This window comes from Trichoderma virens (genome assembly GCF_000170995.1).
Source record: "Trichoderma virens Gv29-8 chromosome Unknown TRIVIscaffold_1, whole genome shotgun sequence".
Taxonomy (NCBI): Eukaryota; Fungi; Ascomycota; class Sordariomycetes; order Hypocreales; family Hypocreaceae; genus Trichoderma; species Trichoderma virens.
This window is the reverse complement of record NW_014013748.1, coordinates 671,553-691,641: the sequence shown is the minus strand read 5'-3', so window position 1 is coordinate 691,641 and position 20,089 is coordinate 671,553. Positions and strand designations below refer to the sequence as shown.

Below are 20,089 nucleotides of genomic sequence, written 5' to 3'. Positions count from 1 at the left end.
CCTCGTCCACTATGAACAGCTCCATCCAGGTCAAGACCTTGCAACGTCTCTTGGAATTCTGGTCGAATTGATTGCTTCTGGCTACCTGCAGCTGGTAATTTCCTCCGAATCAAGAGCACAGCTACCCCGCCAAAAGCTGTCTATTGTCTTGGGATTTTGGAGCCTCGAGATGGTGGGGGCTTTTGGCCTTGCTCAAGTGGAGGGACTCAACTCCGAAGTGCTGCCGGCAGCGTCCAGTCTTCCTGCGCCGATTTCTGGCCTCCAATCAACACTGCAGGCATCCGTACAACTCTGACGAGACCGCGCACCGAAGCTCGAGACGGCTGTTGACGAGGGGCGAAATCCGACGTCTTTACTAGTCCTGGGAAGAGGCATTCTCTTGCATTGCCAACTTGCGAGCGGCTACTTGTCCTCTTGATTCTCTTGATTCTCGAGCCACGCGACAGAGCAACCCACCTCGACTCGACAAACAACATCCGTCGCTACCTGATTGGCTGCATTGCGAATTGACATCAGGACCTGCCATCGCCCACATATCGAGCATTTCCAACGAGCTGCCGCTTGCAAAATCGTCACGATGCCCCAACCACTGGCGCCCAAAGAAGCGGCGCAGTTCCGAACCATCATCCGCAGCTTCGAGGACAAGCAATACAAGCGAGGCTTGAAGACGGCCGAGCTGATCCTCAAGAAGCACCCCAAGCATGGAGACACCATGGCCATGAAGGCGTTGATTCTCAACAGCCAGGGAAAGTCAGACGAGGCTTTCCCTCTGGCAAAGGAGGCCCTGACAGTGGACATGAAATCTCACATCTGCTGGCACGTCTACGGTCTCCTGTATCGATCGGTCAAGAACTTTGAGGAGGCTATCAAGGCATACAAGTTCGCGCTCAAGCTGGATCCTAGCTCTGCCCAGATCCAGCGAGACCTTGCCATTCTCCAGGTGCACGTTCGAGACTACCAGGGATACATCCAGAGCCGGACAGCTATGCTCCAGGCCAGACCACAGCTGCGTTCTAGCTGGACGGCATTGGCTATTGCACACCACCTGGCTGGAAGCCTAACAGAAGCGGAGAAGGTGCTCACCACATATGAGGAGACGCTTAAATCCCCCCCTTCTCGATTCGACATTGAGCACTCCGAGGCCGTCATGTACAAGAACTCCATCATTGCCGAGCAGGGTGATTACCAACGAGCCCTAGACCACCTGGACACTGGCGCTAAGCACAACTTGGATCGCCTGGCTGTGTTGGAATGCCGCGCCGACTACCTCCTCAAGCTGGGTCGCAAGGAGGACGCTGTCAAGGCTTACCGACTTCTCATCGACCGTAACTCGGAGCACACTCTTTACTATGAGAAGCTGGAAGAGGCTATGGAGCTCTCTCCCGACGATGTGGTCGCGCGAAAGGCCATTTACGACGAGTACGCTGCCAAGTTCCCTCGCTGTGACATTGCTCGACGGGTCCCACTCGACTTCCTCAGTGGTAAGCAACAAAGTCCCGGTCAAATAACATGATTTTGGGTGGCTTTTGAGTGAAAGGATTTATTTCTAACATACTTACTCTCGCAGGTGATGAGTTTCGACAGGTCGCGGAATCTTACCTGACCCTTGTGCTGAACAAGGGCGTCCCCTCTCTTTTTGCCAACTTGAAGCATCTTTACTCTGACTCGTTCAAGAAGGATACTCTGAGGGAGATTGTCGAAAAGTATCTCACATCCCAAGACGTCGACTCTGAGAGCAAAGACAAAGGAGAGGCCGCTGCACTGTACTACCTGGCTCAGCACTACAACTACCACATGAGTCGCGATTTGGCAAAGGCTCACGAGTACGTTGATCGTGCCATTGAAAAGGACGCCAAGAGTGTCGATTTCCACATGACCAAGGCCAGGATATTGAAGCATGAGGGCAACATCAAGGAGGCGGCAGAGATGATGAATCAGGCCCGGAAACTTGATACGAAGGATCGATACATTAACAGCAAGTGTGCCAAATATCAGCTGCGAAATAACGAGAACGAGAAGGCTCTCAAGACTGTTGGTTTGTTCACGCGAGCAGAGACCGTCGGTGGCCCTCTTGCGGACCTTCTGGAAATGCAATGCATTTGGTTCTTGACGGAAGATGGAGAGGCCTATGCTAGACAGGGAAACACTGGCCTTGCTTTGAAGCGATTCCACGCTCTGAACAACATCTTTGAGGTATGGCAGGATGATCAGTTCGATTTCCACAGCTTTTCGCTGAGAAAGGGACAAATCCGAGCTTACATCGACATGGTTCGTTGGGAGGACCATTTCCGGGACCACCCGGTCTACACGAGAGTGGCCCTTGATGCTGTCAACCTTTATCTCAAAATGGCAGAAAAGCCCTCGGCCAACGGAACCAATGGGGCAGATGAAGCGGATGCCCTCGAGAAGAAGAAGGCGGCCAAGAAGGCCAGGAAGGAGCAGCAGCGTCTCGAGAGAGAAGAGGCGGAGAGACAGGCTAAGCAAGATCCCAACAAGGGCGGCCACACCCACACAGGCGAAGTCAAGAAGAAGGACGAAGACCCTCTTGGCTTGACTTTGGCGGCAACGACAGATCCCCTCGGCGAGGCAATGAAGTTCCTAGGACCAATGCTGCAAGTGAGCCCGAAGAGCATCGAGGCCCAGATTGCTGGATTTGAGGTTTACATGCGCCGAAGTAAGCAGAGCCTGTCTTTGAAGTGGGAATGTTTTGAGTAAAGGATGCTAACATGCTGTTTCTAGGTAAATATGTCCTTGCGCTGCAGTGCCTAAACCGAGCTCTAGGAATCGATGCCGAGAACCCAAGGGTGCACGAACAGGTCGTCGCCTTCCGAAAGCTGCTAGACAACGCCCCGTCAGACCTCCCGCCCAAGGTTCTCGAAACCTTGAAGGCCGAGTTCAAGCCTGTCGACGAGACCGCGGATCTGAGCAAATACAACGAGGCCTTCCAGACAAAGCACCAGGCTAGCCCTCTTCACGTGCTCTCGGCCATCAAGGCCAGGCTACTGTTGGGTGTGGACTTGGCGAAGTGCGAGAAGGAGGTTTCTAGCCTCATTGAGCACGCCAGTGCGACATTCACGGATGCCGTGGCAGCCCTAGAAACTCTCAAGACCTGGAGAAGCAAAGAAACGGACGCGTTCAGAACGGCCGCGCTGGCCAAGTGGCCCAATGTTTCAAGACTATCCGAGTAGATTATCTGAACAATAGTGGATAAAATAGGGAGAATTGGTGAAGGTTCAGAACGTGGTGTTTACAGGTTGGTAATCTGATAGAGACCCTTTTTTGAAGGAGAAGAAGGAGAAGAATGGCACTGGCTTGGAAGCGAGCTTTGACATAACGGGGTCTGGATACGCTTCGCATTTACGCATCATGCAAATCTGTTGGTAGAGAGGCTGTTGACGAGCTCTCTCTATGGATGGAAATGGTTTACTCTGGGGAGTTTTATTTTGGAGGGGGGGAGGGACGGATGCATTATATAAAAGTTGGTAGGCATTTGTTAGGTTGAAGACGCTGAGTGATGAACGGATGAAGGAAGAAGATCCGACTTGTTTCACTGCGTTTGCGTTGAGAGTGAGTGGTGGCCTTGGGCTGAGCCGAGCGTTTTGCTACAGAATGGTGGAGATCTGTGTACCTACGATTAGGTGCTTTAAGTACTACCTACCTAGGTAGTAATTTGTATTGGATCCCTCTTGGGCAAAAGACAATAAAATGTTACTGAAGATGTACTCACTACTACCTACAACAAATAAAATGAATTACCAGTACCCGTTGGTCACGATTCTTCCAAGTAATGTCAGAAGCACAAAGGTGTCGATGCTGACAGGATTCATCTTGGCGATCCATGTTTGGTGCGCTTCTCCGGATAGCGGCTGACTGGGGCCTGTGGAGCGCTGCAGCTATTCCGCTAGTGCCTGCTCCAGGTACCTTATCCAGGTCCTTATCCCTTATCGGAGCTGCTAGCCCAAGTGCCGCGGCCGTCACAAGTCACTAATGTTCCATCACCAGTCCATCTTACGCGTGAGAAGGGGCTTGAAGCTTCTCCCTTTTTGCTCGCCAACTGCCTCTGTCATTCCTTAGCCCAATATCTCACGCTCGCTGACATTATCATCTTTTACTCGTCATCTTTTCTCTTCCCCCTCGGCCGTTTCTCTTTTTCTCCTCTGTTTCGTTCTGGCGTTGCTGTAGGATTCGCTCCTTGTTTGAACAAAGTTCGCTAAGCGAGCCGTCTTTGCTTCAATTTCATTTCCCACGCGGACGCTCGGGTGCCTCGGCCACCGAAGCTCGTAACCCCGTATTCTTCAATGACGGACCCCGTACGACTTGCAGATATGGAAAACGGCGCAAAGACGATGGCGGCCTCTGAAGCAATTGGAATGCGCCTAGGGTTGGGGGGCAACAAGACGTTGACGATTGGCGAGAAGGACCTCGTTCTGTTTGGTATGAAAACAAGAAGATGCTGTGGTTCTACCTAAGATGTCAGTCTGACGATTAATCCAAACAGATCCCGATGGAAAGAAACGCAACAAGTCATCCAATGGCAAGGCCTCTTCCGGCAAGCAGCTCCTCGACGACCTCTCCTGCTTCAATTGCTTACCACTCGGAGCTGCAGATGGCAAGGGGAAACACACGATCCCGCTGTATAATGTTCTATGGGCCGAATTGAGCGGCGATTCTCTGGTAGTGGATTACGCGGCACCACGGAAGTCGTCACTGAAGCTGCAAAAGTGGACGTTTGCACTCCCGACCCCAGAAACAGAGACTGGCGGCCCGACACCTCAGTCGTTTGTGTTGGCACTCATTGCGGCTGCCTATGGCGGAGCAAAGCCTCGAAAGCGCGCGTACGTGCTCATCAATCCCAATTCAGGTCCTGGAGGAGCGGTGGGCAAGTGGAAGAAGCATGTCAAGCCAATTTTTGAGGCTGCCAGGATGGAGTTGGATGTGGTGAACCTGAGCAGAGGTGGAGAGGCTACGGAGCTTTCGGAGAAGGCGGACATTGAAAAGTATGATACCATTATGGCACTGTCGGGAGATGGAACGCCATACGAAATCTTCAACGGACTCGGAAGAAGACCTGATGCTGCGAAAGCGTTAGCCAAGATTGCTGTGAGCCATATCCCTTGCGGATCTGGCAATGCTTTCTCGTTGAACTGCAACGGTACCAATGATGCTGGACTGTCAGCACTAGCAGTTGTAAAGGGCGTGGTGATGCCATTGGATCTTGTGTCCATTACACAGGGCGATCGACGCATCCTCTCGTTCCTGTCTCAGTCTTTGGGAATCATTGCCGAGAGTGACCTGGGCACAGAAAATCTGCGGTGGATGGGCAACACGCGCTTCGAGGTCGGCCTTGCGACGCGCGTTTTCAAGAAGAAGTCGTATCCATTTGACTTGTCTGTCAAGCTGGAAATCGAAGGCAAGGAGATGATTAAGCAGCACTACAAGAAATATGCTTCTGATTCCACTCTTTTGAATGTGGATGTTGAAGCTGCGGCGAATGGGGAAGAGGGCTTGCCCAAGTTGAAGTACGGAACGGTCCAAGACGAGCTTCCAGGAGACTGGGAGACGGCGCCGTATGACAATATCGGAACATTCTATGTCGGAAACGTAAGTCTGCGAAAGAGAGGTGTCCCCAGGAGTGAAGACACTTGGCTAACATAATGGAATAGATGGCGTACATGTCGCCCGACGCCAATTTCTTCACTGCTGCTGTGCCTACGGACGGCCTTATGGACCTGGTCATGATACCCGCGGACATCTCACCCGTGGCCGTCACCAAGGCTCTTCTCGCCGTTGAATCAGGTAAATTCTTCGACAACCCCCATGTCACCTACAAGAAGATATCGGCGTATCGTATCACTCCACGAAACCAGGAGAGCGGATACATCAGCATCGACGGAGAGCGCATCCCATTCGAGCCGTTCCAAGCTGAGATCCACCGAGGTCTCGGACGCGTCCTCTCGAAGAGGGGAGTGTATGAGGCTGAAGGCCCGGCTGGATGGGAGAAGGCCTAGGAAACTTTCTACCGGACAGTGGGATGAGGAGGTGGCCACATTTGGAAACTGAGTTGCGAAAAAATAGGTGCGGAGCGAATGCCCGAACGACGTGTGATTCGGGCAGAAGCAGAAGAAGAAAAGCGGATTGATGGATATGTGCGTATTTTTGAAAGAGAGGATGAGGCCTTAATGTGGATGTGACGGCTTCGGATATTGCTCTCCTTTCCTTCTTTCTATTCTTTGTCTCTTTTTTGTTATTCTTCGCTATATTTGCGAGGATGGATAGTATACCCAGATAGAGGGCAACGCTGCCCTTAGGCTACACATAATGGTACAAATGTTGGAATTGGTTGATAAAGTTTGAGGCTGGCACATTCGGGCCTATGCTACCAGAAGAAAACTCTCCATACGAGCGAGAGGCAACAAGGCTGCCTCAAGTATGGAGCAGTTGATAGATATCCTTTGTGGAATGGCTTGTATATTCTCTTCACTGCTTTCCCCTGGCGGGGAGATGGGTCTCGCGAACTTACCCTCCATTTTAAGAAGTTCATAAAATTTTATCAGATGGATTCCACTTGGGGGAGATTCTGTGGACTAGTGTATGGAGTATCAGGAGCAAGATTGAGTTTGTCTATTACATCTAGTTTCTCCGCCTTTATCGAGTTTGTTTCATTGTATGAACTTGGTCAGCCATACCTATCCTAGTAGATACCTCCTATTCTGTAGTATTTTGGGGGACTCTCACATAGCTGTGTTTCAAGAAAGCAAACCTTAAAGGTGATCAGAGAACGGTAATATCAGGTCAAGACTTTTTTGGGATTATTCGAAAAAAGAAAAAAGAAACCCCCCCAAAAAAAGAAAGAAGAAGAAACTATGTAAAGGGTACAATTAATTCCACCACTTCCCTCTTCACCAGGTATCCATTTACTACAAACTCCAAATCATAGCACTCCCAAAAAAGATCACAAGACAATAAAGAGCCCGTGTAAGTAGTAGCGGCGCCGTAGATGAGTATCCTCCACATATTCATACGTCAGCCTCTTCATCCGCCATGGCCGTGAAACTTGGCAAACTCGGGCTTTCTGAGGATGGTAGTGAGGCCTTGGATAATCGCCCCTTTCTTCTTTTCCCACGCCGCCTTCTTCTCTTCCGGGGTCATGGCATCCTCTTTTTCCTTCCTCAACCTCTCCTTTTCCTTTCTTTGAAGCTCTTCCCACGCTTTTTGCTCATCCTCCTTCTTCTTCTCTTCCTCCTTTTGCTTCTTCTTCTCCTCCTTTTCCTTTTCTTTCTGTTTCTTCTTCTCCTCTTTCAATCTCTTCTTCTCTTCTTCCTTTTGCTTTTTCTCGGCTTCTTTTTGTTCCTTCTCAGCCTTTTTTCTGGCCTTTTCTAGTTCCTTTGCCTTTTCCTTCTCTTCCTTCAGCCTCTTCTTCTCTTTTTCATCTTCTCCTTTGCAGAGAGCTTGTACCTGAGGCTTCACCTTTTCTACACAAATTATTAACTCCGCGTATCTGACAAGGAACGAATAGGGATATACGTACTCAAGGTCTTTTTGGCGCCACAGGTACTGACGAGGCAATCCTTGGCTGCCTTTGCAATCTTTGCGCGGTTCTTGCACAGGCAAGGAACATCCGTGAGTTCGCAATCGGACGCAGAGTTGACGGCGATCTGCACGCAGGGGATGGCACAGCTGGGCAAGGTTTCCACACCGGGAGTGGTGGTGTTGCCCGCGAGGTATTCGAATGACGCGTCTTCTTCTTTAAGGGAAGTGACGTTGGTGTTGCCAGAGAAGGGGGCTGCAGATGCCAATAAGGCAAATGCAGGGACCAGAGCGAAGAAGACCTTCATATTGTTTATTTCGTGGTATTAAACAAACCAAGGTTGGTGATAGAGCTGACAAAGTAGTATTGTTTGTAGCTTTGAACCTTTCCGAGGACCGGCGCGGTAAGAGGAATGATGATGATGTGTAGGAGGAAGAAAGAAATGGCAGAAGAGAGGATCGATGCCTCGCTTTATAGTGACGAGGACAAAGACAGACAATGCTTGCATAGGACACTCTGTCATTGCAGCCAAAGTCTATCTTGGATGGGAACACTTAACTGGATGCTATCGCAATGGCGGCTGCGCAATAGTTCTGCATTACAACGTCATCCACTTACCGTTTAGACACTGAATAAAGTTACCACTTCAAGCGAATATCTTGCAAGTAAATTTTCAGAGTGCTCAGGGATATTGCGCCGAGCAGGTTCATATAGAAGTCCAAGTACCCATCGTATGACGCAAACGAGGGGGGTTTGGAAAAAAATAATTCTCAAGTTTGAATAGTGCACTCCACAAGAGGACCGAAACCTTGTTGTATAAAATTTTGAGGCTACGAGAAGAATAAATGAACACGTGCGTATTATGGACAGGTCATGCGGCGATATGCTACGATGAAGACGCTGCGTGGCGTAGATGATCCACGGTTTTGAGGCGTTTAAGGAGTTTTGAAGAGGAATAGTTGTAGAACTTTCATTTGAAGAGGGGACATGGAAGCTTTTAGCTATAGATGGAGGTAGATACCTTTTATTTGTCAATGTGAAGGCGGAAGAGTGCTTCGAGTAGTGGAGCATTATATAACGTGGTATGTGCAAAGTAGCTCTTAAGGGAGATCATATTCGTATCAAGCAAACCCCAGGCCAGAAGAACGGGATGTATGAATTCAGCCAGCCTGGAGCCTCGCCATTAGCTTGAGATACAAGTATCGATGCCAAGAGCCATATTGCAATGAAGCTAGTCTTTTCTCAACTTGGGGTGCAGCGCATCATGCATGCATCTAACCACAAAAGAGCACAGACTCGACTTGATAGTAAATCTGCCTTGGCTCCTAAACAGGCATCTTTTGAGGTCTTCCCCTCTTAGCACTGATTAGATATATATATATATATATGCTGTAGTACAATATTGCAACAAACAAGCAAGTTGTTGTGTCGACTCCTATCGCTAAACGTATAATATGTCTTTCAAAAACGCCAAAAATACTCTGGGTGTCAATGAAGACAAAGGCGCTTCGATATCCTCACCTAGCAAAGAGGCCAGATCTGGCGCGTCTGTATATCAGACTCTTGCCCCTCGCTGCATCCGACTACTGAAGCTATTACCTGGAAGTGGTCCCGATCCCATCAAGATCCAGCTGCAACCTGTCTCTCTGGAAAACCCAGGCCCTTATAGGGCGCTGTCTTATGTATGGGGAGACGCCAAGGTTGGCAGACGAACAATACATCTAAGCGACACCACATTGAGTGTGACGGCCAATCTATTCAACGCTCTTTGTCGACACCGTCTCAAGCTTCGGTCGATATTGGGACCACTGATTGCTGATATGAGAGAGAAATATAGGCAAGGGGGAAAAGCGTACCCACTTCCTCAGAGACTGTTAAAACACATACCCATGGAAGTTATTGGAGAAGCATTCAAGCAGGAGAATGATCCCGTATGGAGCTCCACCGAAGTGGGGGTAGCCAAACAGTTTATTGTCACAGAAAACGGATTTTTCGGAACTGGGCTTCCTGGAGTAGAGGTTGGCGATGTAGTTGCTATTCTCGCTAGTTCTGGAAACCCATGGTATTTGCGAAAGCAAGGCGAGCACTACATTGTTATTGGAAAAGGCTGGATACATGGACTTATGTGTAAAGACGACTAGTACTATAAGCAAGGTTGGAGTGATAAAGTTGAGACTCGTCGGCTTGGGTGATCTTTGGGAGTAGATTTATGATGTGAAAGGAATGGAACATATTCTTATCTCCAGCAAGCTTCGAGCTACAAAGGGCACATAACTGCTACATGAAGACAGGTTTACAACAATATTGATCGTATCTCTCCCAAATATGGCCTAATTAGCCCGGTCAAAAAAATTAGCAAAAGGCACCTAAGCATTCGCCTCAAATACTCCGTACAATTAATTAGTCTTCTACACATGGGCCTCATCGTCGCTCTCAGGCAGCAGGCTCATTAAAATTCAATCCCAATCCTAGCTACAGGTATTCAGCCTTATGTCGTTAAATCTCTTTTCCATCCGAAATAGCGCCATGTGCGAGCAGCAGCCGCACAACAGCTTCGTGACCGTTGCCAGCAGCGGAGGAAAGCGCTGTATAACCATGTTTATCTTTTATATTAACATCAGCGCCGTGTGTGAGTAGCCGCTTCACAACAGCTTCATGGCCTTTGTAGGCAGCGTTGCGTAGCGCTGTATAACCATGTTTATCTTTTGTATTAACATCAGCGCCGTGTGTAAGCAGTAGCTGCACAATGGCTTCCTTGTTACAACCAGCAGCCTTGCTTAGAGCAGTATAGCCACCTCTATCCGGGATATTAGCATCAGCGCCGTTCGCAAGCAACAGCTGCACAACAGCCTCACTGCCACGGCGGGCAGCCATGATTAGCGCTGTTTCGCCTCCCCAATTATTATCTGTATTAACATCAGCGCCGTATGTAATTAGCAGCCGCACAACAGCTTCGTGGTCAAATTCAGTAGCCAATATTAGCACTGTATCGCCATGATGATCTCTCGTGTTGGCATTAGCACCGTTTGCAAGCAGCAGCTGCACAATAGCTTCGTAGCCTCTGCCGGCAGCAGAGTCAAGCGCATTAGACCTGCAACCATATTCATCCGGTTCGTTAACATCAGCGCCGTTTGCGAGGAGTGTCTGCACGACGGCTTTGTGGCCATTGCCGGCAGCCCACTCTAGCGCCGTAACGCCATCCTCATCCTTTTGATTTATGACACGTCTTCGAAACCAATATGAATACCAAGTCTTCGTCTCAAGCAGCTTCCGAGCCAATGAATCGATCCCGAAATAAGAAGCCATGTGCAACAAAGGTAAGGCAGCGGAGGGGCGTTCCCATATGAGAGTCTCTCGGTAGGACTGCCACCACTGATCCCGCACAGTACATTCGTTCTGGAAGAAAGGCCGAGAGAGGATCGCATCCTCGTCTGCATACAAAGACCGCCTTGCATGTTCGGGCCAGTACATTGCTGCGTACTGTAATAGAGGCCATTTCTGCAAAATTGATGCATCTGGATCCCCAATATTCAGAGATTGATGGCGGAAGTCGCTCTTTTCAATGTAATCAAGGCATATTTTTGCCAGATTAGCATGCGCTTCTTCCGCTTTGATCCGAAACTCCTCGAGTATTGGATCGTCATCAACATCCTCCCGTAACAAGTAGTCCCTCGCTGATTGATGAACAAGGCTAACTTGTCCATCATAAGTCTGGAGGATAGGTCCACAAGATATGATATGATCACGCATGACATGATTGCTGGAAATCGATGTGTCGCTCAAGAGGGATACAGCTGTCTTTAATTCCTCCAATTTCATTGGGCGAAGGGCCATTGTGACGCAAATTAAGATCGAGGATAAAAGGCGTCGTTGACTGCTCTTAATCTGCTTCAACATCCGGCCGTACATGGCAGGAAGTCCACTCGGAAGAACATTGAGAACGCCAGTCACCTCTGTGCACGTTATGCACCTTAAGAGCTCGCACATGACGAAACCTATCCATAGAAAGGTGCCTTCAGACCGACTCAACAGAGTTTTCTCTATATTCTTGCGGAAGCCATCGTTAAAGCCTGGCAGCCGTGACAGCTCTTGCACACTGGCGGAGATGAACTGTTTGATATCTTCATTTATGCAGTTATTATTGTCAGGATCCAATCGAATCTGGCGAAAGCCCTGTAGCCCATTGATTTTTCGGCTCACAATCGCCAACTTCAAATTTTGAGCAATGTGTCTTTTGTGATCCGATGGAAAATAAAAGTCACGGAACTGCCTGCTCAGGTTCTCCAGGGAATTTTCATCGCACTCATCAAGCCCGTCGAGTACACAAAAGACGGCGCCGAGCTCTGGGCTTTGTAGTAGGGTCTTGAACATTGACCAGAGAGCAACCGGCGATGATAATGTATTTTCAGCTATCTTTTCCGTTTCGAAATATGACGAAATATATTTTAATAAATTTAGATGCTTAGTAAGAAGTTGGTATACCAGTCCTCTTAGAACGGAAATCGCATTATTTCGATTTTTATCTCCATTAATACAAAAGAAAAATAATAAAGTTATTTCTTTGCTTTCAAGTTCTTCCGTCAAGAAAATAGAAAGCATTGTTTTACCTTTTCCAGGGCCACCATGGATCCACAGGCACTTCTCATCACCGTCAAGCCAAGATTTATATGCTTCATTCTCTCTGATCCACTCGCAAGTTCCGGGAGCTCTTCTTCCCTTTTCCATTTTGAGAGTCTCTCTATGGGTCAATGGATCAGTGAGCAGCAGTTTGTCTCGGCAATGGACTGTTTTCCCGTTTGTTAGTGTGTAAATGGCATTAATATTAAAACAAAGAATAATATGGTTAAACAAACTTTTGGATGTCTCGTTAGTTGAATAGATATTATATATGTTCCCTTGGTGGGACGTGCCATAATTTGTGGTGTGGCCGTATGCATTTCCTTGGCCGCTCGACTCTCCGTTCGACGCCATCTCTAGTTAAAAAAACATTAAAGTTCTTCGACTGGGCATGAAGAGATGAGGTTAGGGTAATTTTTACAGAAATTGAGGTAAGTGTAATAATATTATAGAATGAGCAATCACGTATCGATTTATAGTCAGTCCTCCCCACTGGTCTGCCTCGACCCTCCCCAGCCTGATGGGTTTATTAGGCATGCATACCTATACACGCATGTGTCGTGGCTAAATTTGATAGGCAGTTCCCCTCAAGCCACATGGGGCTGTATAACCAGCCCAATTACTGGTTATATGATGATACGTTTCGCAAGGCTACGACTTCAATTGGTCGCATGGTCAGGCCTTTATTGGGTACCCACTTAATTTCCTATATAACTCAGACCACATGGCAGATTCCTACGATTTTTCATGCTGTAAGGTAATTAGTATCTACTGCCTCTTTATATTCAATGACAGTGCACAATTAACTTCTCCCGACTCATCTCCTTGATCTTAACGTTTAGTCTGACATAATTCTCATATTATACTACGAAACTTTCAAAACAAGTGAATTGATCGAATGGATAACTCAGTTGGAGCAGCCTTCGGAGCCGTGTCACTTACGACTTCACTTCCTATAACACTTGTGTCAATCGTGGAGTGCTTTGAATACGTGGAGCTTGGTCGGCGTTTCGGGAAAGATTTCAATAAGTCACAGGCTCGTTTAGAAGCGTTGAAACTTCAAATCACGAGATGGGGAATTTCTAGCGGCACCTTCCCCGATCCTCAGACAGGGAAGTGCAGAAGAGTCAGCATTGATGCGCATGCAGCCGAGACCGCTGAGAGGCTCCTTAACTCTATCTTGGAAGATACTCAAGAGCTAGAGAGAAAATCTAGGAGGTATGGAGATCCGTCTGGGAATACAAGTGCAATGGAATCAATGGTACCCGTTTAACCACATATTTCTTCTTACGGGAAAAAAAGAGTTACTGACTTCTTGAAGCAGCTGAACGAGATGGATACACCAACCCAAGCATTGAAATCGAAAACAAGCAAAATTTTTGCTAAACGTATTCAGGGTGTATCACTTAAGAAAAGAGCAAAATGGGCTCTCTTCGAAAAGAAACACTTCGACAGACTTCTCGAGGATATTACTGAGAATCTAAATCTTCTGGTGGTGACACTGCCGCAACTTAACGAGCCACAACGTGAGCTTTGCCGCATGGAAGTAGAAGAAATTCAGAATGGCCAGCCACCAGTTGTCTTGGAGCTACTTCATGACGCTTCAATGGCAAATAGTGATGCTGTATTGGAGCAAGCCGTTAAAGAAGCTATTGAAAATAGGGAGCCTGGCCACCGCTGGGAACGGACCGAGGTGGATGATAGTGTCAAGTTAGAGCAAGGTGACCGTATTGGAAACGGTTTCACAGGTCAGGTTCCGATGAACAGGGGTAATCATAAATTCGGGATAACAATTGGAAAAGGAAACGCAGAGATTCACCAAGGAGACAAGTATGGAAATATGTGAATACGGAGACACCACAGACGGGATTTGAAAAATGGTGATTACGCTGATTTTACAAACTCGAAATCTCGCTATGTAAAATGTTGCATAGGAAATAGATATCTTTCTCATTTTACAGCACTTTATACATTCAATAGCAGTTCCCTGGCTTACACAACGCAGAGAAATTATCCCTCCTTTCGGAAGGTTGAGTATTATGGTTGAGCAATAGGTACCTGTTGTCCGGTGCCAAAGCGTCTGCTCAGCCTCTCTGCAGGAGTAGAGAAATGGCCTCTCCGCCAGGTTCCCGGTTGTCTCGAGTTAGACTCCCTCGGTCGAGGTCGGGAACGTACAAGCTCTTCTGGTATAGGTCCAGCAGACGGAGATCGTTTCAGCGTCGAGGGTCGTGGGGTGTGAGGCACCACCACCTCCTGTCCATCTTCCTCACCTGTCGAATCGATGATGTTCGAGGGAATCTTCGTCTTGGTCTTCTTCGAGGATTTGGGGGGGGCGGCTGACGAGCCGACCAGGTCACGGGTCCAGGGGCTGGGGGCTCTCTGCCAGTGGAAATTGATGAGGTGATGGAGTTCCTGCTCCTCAGGTCCATCAAGTGTCACGGATGAAAGGTTTTCGGCGGGTGCCGTATGCGCCAGGCTCTCGAGAGACTAGATCTACCCAGAGAGACTAGGTCTATATCAGGTCTCTCCCGATCTCTATGGACGTCACGATAAAGTGCAACGACAAATGTAGAGAGAGGAGTGATGATGATGGTCTGTCTAACTACCTGGATGACCTAGTATACATAGGGACGTCCTCCGACGTCCCTCTCCTCCTCCCCGGCTTCCCTGCCGATGAGGCAGGAGGCCCCCCAATAGTCTACGTAGAGGAACTAGATCTGTAGTAGATTCAGCTCTTCTCAGCCTCGCTCGAGGTATCACTCAAATTCTTGAGCTCCTTGAGCGAAATACCCCACTCAGCAGCCAATCCCTCCTTCCAAGCCTCTACTGTAATCTCATCTCCTCCATCTTCTGCATAATAAGCCTTCAATATCCTATCATCTCCATCCAAAGGCCTCACATCTATCGGGACTCGCACGCTTTTGGCTTTCGTGCTCAAATACATGCTGTTTCCTTGGTGGGGGATTTGCAGCCACTTATGCTTTGCGCTGCACTCCATCATCTCTACACCCTCGGGGCTGCGAAGCCGGGCGAGGCAATCGCCACAGAAGTCTCTGTTCGAGCAGTAGATGCAGTGATATAAGTCATCCTCAAAAATGTTCCACTTGCCGCATCCCCTGCCGTCAGACGTGCGGCCGTCACAGGCCCAGGACCATGCAAGATCGTCAATATCTATATCTGGGGTATGTTTCTGATGAAGAGTTAGGAGACGAGACTGTAGCAGGTGGTGTGCATAGGCAGTTATGTCGGAAGCTCCCGACTTCTTCTCTTCGCCATTGCCATTCACCTCAGTCTTGGCCTCCGCAACCTTGGCCTCCGCAGTTGTTAGATTGTCGACATACGCCTTGGCCGCTTCAATACGCAGGACTTGAAGTTTCTTATCTGGGACTTGAGAATCGATGGCATGGATCACTTCTGTAGCCAAGTTTGACACCACATCCAATGCTCGCTGCTTTTCCTCGTCAACTTCAACTTCCGTGATGTCGTCAATCTCAAACAATAACGCTTCTGTTACGAGATCTGCCTGTCCCAACAGAGATAGGGCGACGACGGAATTCTTAAAGTCCTGGTATTGCTCCAGTGCCTTCTCAAGGACGGAAAAACCAGCCACATCATTCTCAAGCACGTCATCAGACAGGATCTGCAGTCCTAGTTTAATCCGTGGCATGAGCACTCCCTTGGCTGACTCTTTCTTGCCGCAAAGCACCAAAACAGATCCCAAGAAGCCGATAGAGTCGCTTCGATAGAAATTATAGTCAGGATCTGAATCAGCCAGCTTGGTCAATTTGGCGAGGGAATCGTAGTAGTCAAGCTGCAACCCGTCTACGATACTCTGGAAGTAATGTCTGGCCATTGCCGTGGCGGCACGCTGTCGTGTAAGTAAAGCATTGGTGCCGCCGACGTTGGCGAGCAAATCACGACTCTCTCCCCACAGGCGGAGGGCCTCGTTGACGGGTTCAGTACCTTCAGGCGAGATTTTAAACACGTATGCCGCGAATCCCCGATCGCAGAGGAGAACACTGCGAGCCTCATCCTCGGCGAAACGCTCGTCCTCCGTGGACACCCCAGAGCCACGGTCCTTGCCTGGCATCAAGTTCCCTATTGCTCTCTCCATAACGGCCACGATTTCTTTCAGGAGATCAGGATCCTCCTTTGCCACAGCGAACATCCTTGCGATAAGATAGTCATGCTGGGCATCTAGCGCCAACTTCTCCATAGCAGCCGTCATCTCCTCTTTCCCTTTCTCCTGAGACAGTGTACTCTTGAGCAACTCCCTTGCCCCCTCTGCGCTCAGGTGGCCTAGTCTCGACTTTAGACGGCCCATCTGTCCGTCTTTCGCTTGGGATGCATCCTCTCCATCGCATGCCAGTGAGTAATATTTGTCCGCAATGCTCATATTGCCTGCCTCATAGGCATACTGGCCCAATAATAAGTATAATCCAACAATATCTTTTGCTTCGGGCTTAGGGGTGGCGTCTTCTTGTTGAGCTCTCTCCAACGCCAGCTCTACCTGAGTTATGGCCTCTTCAGTTTGCCCTTTCCTATAAAACGCGGTTCCTAAGCCGCTGTAGCACAGCCAACTGGGGTTCTTCTCCTCTGTGGCGCGCTGGTATAGAGATATGGTAGCATCGGAATTGCTGTCCTGCATGCCCGAGGCTGTGGCAAGGCGCTCGTACCAGAGGGAATTGAGCTCCGAGTCTGGCAACATCAGGATACCTTGACACCAGGTGCCCACGCGGTTCCAGTCTATCTCGTCGTAATCTTCAGCATCGGTATTAGAGGGGTCAATATGTCCCTCCAGTCTTCTCTCGTCCTGTTTCCGGATGTCAATTTATGCGTGATACTTTGCAAAGTTGGACCATGAATCGTTACTTACGGCCTTCATCAACTGGGGAATCCACCGGTTGGCCGAGAAGAACCCCCAACTCCTCTCCCTCAGAAACCCTTCTAGAATTACCTTCGCGAGCTCTTTCAAATAGCCTCTTGTTGGACTTGCAGCCATTTGTACCTCATCACGCCATCTTTTGTCCAGCCTTCGCGTGATGGCCGAGTCCATCAACCACTTCTGCACATCGTCCATTTCGTCTGCTATCCACCACACATTCTGGAAACTCTCTTTGTGACGCAAGAATACTTCTCCGCTTTTAAACAGTTTATACAGGTTCTGTCCAATTTCAGACTGCTCACTCGGCATAAGCGATCCTTGGTCTTCGTCCTCGAGCTGGCGGAGGCGGGTTAAGTGAAACGGGAGCCAGCAGACAAGGTACTCCCCAATCGCCGCAGTCTGTTCCCTAGGCGGCTTGTTGAAATACTCAAATGCCCGCATCACTATGGTGTGGTGCGCTTCAAATTCATCCACAGCAATGGTGCCCCTGCTGCCGCCGTGTAGAGCGTTGGAGGCGTCGCCATCAAGGTTAAAGTTGAACTTGTCCCGAATCGCCTTGTGCGCAAGATCCCAGAGGAAGTGCCCACAGAGCTCTTGGTCCACATTGTTTATGGTAATGGTCATGCTGATGGTGGCACGATCTTTGGTATTTGATGACCGGCCGGCCGAGTCTACATCCTTGCGCAAGTATTCCTTGACACCATCTTGACCATAAACACATCCATCATCGAGCTTTAAGACAGCCGAGTATTTGTTTTTTATGATGTACTCGAGAGATGCAAGCGACTCAGTCTCTGAGTATAAAAACTTGAGGTAGGTCGTTAGCAAAGCGTTCGGCAAAGTTCTGTATAGGACAACACATACCATAGCGGCTTCAAGTTTCTCCAGTGTCATCTCTTCGTTGCTAAATAGAACCCAATTTAGTAACTCATTCAACTCACTAATCTCATCCGCTGTCAAAGACCTCTGCAGATTCTTAATGGCCGCTTCGTGGCTACTCATTGACTGGTCCAGCATCCGATCCAGTTCCCGCATTGCTGTACGCGTGCTAAGGAGACGAATCACATCTTCCAACCCAAACTGAAGCCGCGAATAGCTTCCCTCAACGTTTTGCGGCAGCTTATCGAGAATTTTATCTCTGGCCTTCTGCTGCTCCGAGTCGGGCCTTGCATTCTGTAGCATTCCCCGTTGATTGAGCGCCTCTTCGATTACTATACGCATGTCTGGTACATTATTATTCTCCATCTGGATCCTCAGAGCACTCCTACTCTCCGGCCAGTTTGTGAACTGATCGTCTGTTCCGCTCACCAGAATTTGCACGCGCTCGGCCGATTCCTTTGCCATTCGGGGGCTGAAGACGAAGTCTAGCAACATCTTGACCTGCTGATCGGGTAGGTTTTCAATACCATCGAACACGAGATAATATACGGCATTCGTCCCAGATGCTCCAATCTTTAGCCTCTCCCAGAGACTCTCCAGGCTATCAAGGCTTGCCGAGCGGCGGAATGCGGCAGGCTCGTCATCACAGGCCCTGCCTAGTATCTTTTGCACCGTCGCATCGACGCGGGCAATTTGGAAGGCCATGTACTTCAAAGCCGACTGGATCGAGTTCTTTTCGTTGTCGGCCTTTTTCGTGCTAGAGGGGAAGAAGTAGTGCGCAACGTATGTGCGCCCCTTTTGCTCTTCCAGGCGCTTGGTGATGAGGGCACTGACGCATGTCTTGCCTGAAGATGCTGGACCAGTTAGGAGTAGTAAACGCTGCGCATCCTTGTCTTTGGTTGCTGTCCAAGCGGTATATGCTTCGTGTGTCCAGATCCAAGATCCCATGCCGCTGAGGCACTTGTCAGCAATGTCGTTACATGTCTGGGTGGTGTTGGTGTCGAGGCGCACAGTGGACGGCACGCCCAGAGTGTCGCGGATCTTGATGAGCGTCCTCATGCGGTCAACATCGTCTTTCATGGATTGCACTGCTTGGTGCGTCTCTTGAGTTGTCTTGCCAAAAACGGCGGACTGCTCAAGCAGCTGTGCGACGTCTTTCTGTGTGTTTACGACTACAGCCAGAGTGACTGTCCCTTCAACATCGCGCTGCTGCTGCAGAGCACGCCGAAACTCTGCCATCTGGTCAGCCAGGCCAGAGTCATCGTCAAAGATGGACTTGAACTGCTTCAGGAAGCGGTCTCTCTTGCGGCCTTGGCGGTACTTGACAACATAGGCGCAGACCTTGACGAAACTGACCAAGACCAGATGGATCTGCTGGATGAGTAATGGGTTGGCGTCATCTATTGTTTGATAGATGTGAAACTGGGAGAGAGCCGAGGATACTTCGCCAAAGACTTGGTTGATGGCGTCGTTGTAACCCTTGATGGTTTCGGGGATGTCGAAGACGAAGCAGAGTGCGGAACCAGTGATATTGGCCGCCGCTTCAGGGATCGGTATCTACAGTCGTTAGTGAGTGCGCGTCTAATATATGGCAAAGACGATGTGGTCTGATATACAAAGGAGGAAGCCTGAGAAGCAGCGCCGACAAGCATCTTGAGATACTTGAGCGACTGGAGGCCCACGCTCTTGGCCTTTTCCCACTTGACATTCTCGTCATCGGCGCTATTTGAGACCTGCCCGGCGGCCTTGATCTTCTTCTGCACATCGTCGAAACTCCTGACTTGGCCTTTCTGTAGCGACTCTCCGCATATGGTCTCGAATTCTTTGGCCGCCGCATCCCATATCTCCTTCATAGTCAACTGCTGCCCCTCGGGCGGCTTTTTGGTCGGCACATCATCTGCTAATTGCTGGCCCCTCATTGTGGTCCGAGTCTACAATATCCCGCAACTGTAAGAGAAACTAAATTTTCTCCAAGATAGAGAGTAAGCAGAGATGATATTTGTATTCAGGAAGCAAGGCTCTAAAGAAGCGCACCGCCTCACTACTACCCCGCAGATTGCAACTTGACTCCATTCTGAGCAAGCGATTGTAGGCAACTACGCTTGAAGCATTTCTTGGTGGGTATAGGATCATATGGTGGGTTACAATGTCCTCACATGCTTCCATGTAGGCTCACATGC

At 49.1% G+C, this 20,089-nt stretch overlaps 7 protein-coding genes across 7 annotated transcripts; 4 read left to right on the top strand and 3 right to left on the bottom strand.

The window, feature by feature from the left end:
• Nucleotides 1–577: 577 nt before the first annotated feature.
• On the top strand, nt 578–3,188 carry TRIVIDRAFT_55208 (uncharacterized protein; the record flags this gene model as incomplete). The annotated part of the gene is made up of 3 exons (XM_014105684.1): nt 578–1,481; nt 1,568–2,674; nt 2,740–3,188. 3 exons carry the CDS (start codon nt 578–580, stop codon nt 3,186–3,188), a joined length of 2,460 nt encoding a protein of 819 aa, XP_013961159.1.
• Nucleotides 3,189–4,298: 1,110 nt separating this feature from the next.
• Nucleotides 4,299–6,008, top strand: TRIVIDRAFT_187904 (uncharacterized protein; the record flags this gene model as incomplete). The annotated part of the gene is made up of 3 exons (XM_014105683.1): nt 4,299–4,434; nt 4,607–5,601; nt 5,664–6,008. The coding sequence occupies 3 exons, from the start codon at nt 4,299–4,301 to the stop codon at nt 6,006–6,008; spliced, it is 1,476 nt and encodes a 491-aa protein (XP_013961158.1).
• A 1,482-nt stretch (nt 6,009–7,490) lies between these two features.
• On the bottom strand, nt 7,491–7,718 carry TRIVIDRAFT_27476 (uncharacterized protein; the record flags this gene model as incomplete). The annotated part of the gene is made up of 1 exon (XM_014105682.1): nt 7,491–7,718. A coding segment is annotated over one exon (228 nt), but the record flags the coding sequence as incomplete, so codon positions are not given.
• Nucleotides 7,719–8,982: 1,264 nt separating this feature from the next.
• Nucleotides 8,983–9,669, top strand: TRIVIDRAFT_62734 (uncharacterized protein; the record flags this gene model as incomplete). Its single annotated transcript, XM_014105681.1, has 1 exon — nt 8,983–9,669. The coding sequence occupies one exon, from the start codon at nt 8,983–8,985 to the stop codon at nt 9,667–9,669; it is 687 nt and encodes a 228-aa protein (XP_013961156.1).
• A 379-nt stretch (nt 9,670–10,048) lies between these two features.
• Nucleotides 10,049–12,334, bottom strand: TRIVIDRAFT_132867 (uncharacterized protein; the record flags this gene model as incomplete). Its single annotated transcript, XM_014105680.1, has 2 exons — nt 10,049–10,754; nt 10,893–12,334. Coding segments are annotated over 2 exons (2,148 nt in total), but the record flags the coding sequence as incomplete, so codon positions are not given.
• A 709-nt stretch (nt 12,335–13,043) lies between these two features.
• On the top strand, nt 13,044–13,991 carry TRIVIDRAFT_217543 (uncharacterized protein; the record flags this gene model as incomplete). The annotated part of the gene is made up of 2 exons (XM_014105679.1): nt 13,044–13,406; nt 13,470–13,991. 2 exons carry the CDS (start codon nt 13,044–13,046, stop codon nt 13,989–13,991), a joined length of 885 nt encoding a protein of 294 aa, XP_013961154.1.
• An 882-nt stretch (nt 13,992–14,873) lies between these two features.
• Nucleotides 14,874–19,828, bottom strand: TRIVIDRAFT_62732 (uncharacterized protein; the record flags this gene model as incomplete). Its single annotated transcript, XM_014105678.1, has 4 exons — nt 14,874–16,958; nt 17,022–17,837; nt 17,895–19,466; nt 19,526–19,828. 4 exons carry the CDS (start codon nt 19,826–19,828, stop codon nt 14,874–14,876), a joined length of 4,776 nt encoding a protein of 1,591 aa, XP_013961153.1.
• Nucleotides 19,829–20,089: the final 261 nt, after the last annotated feature.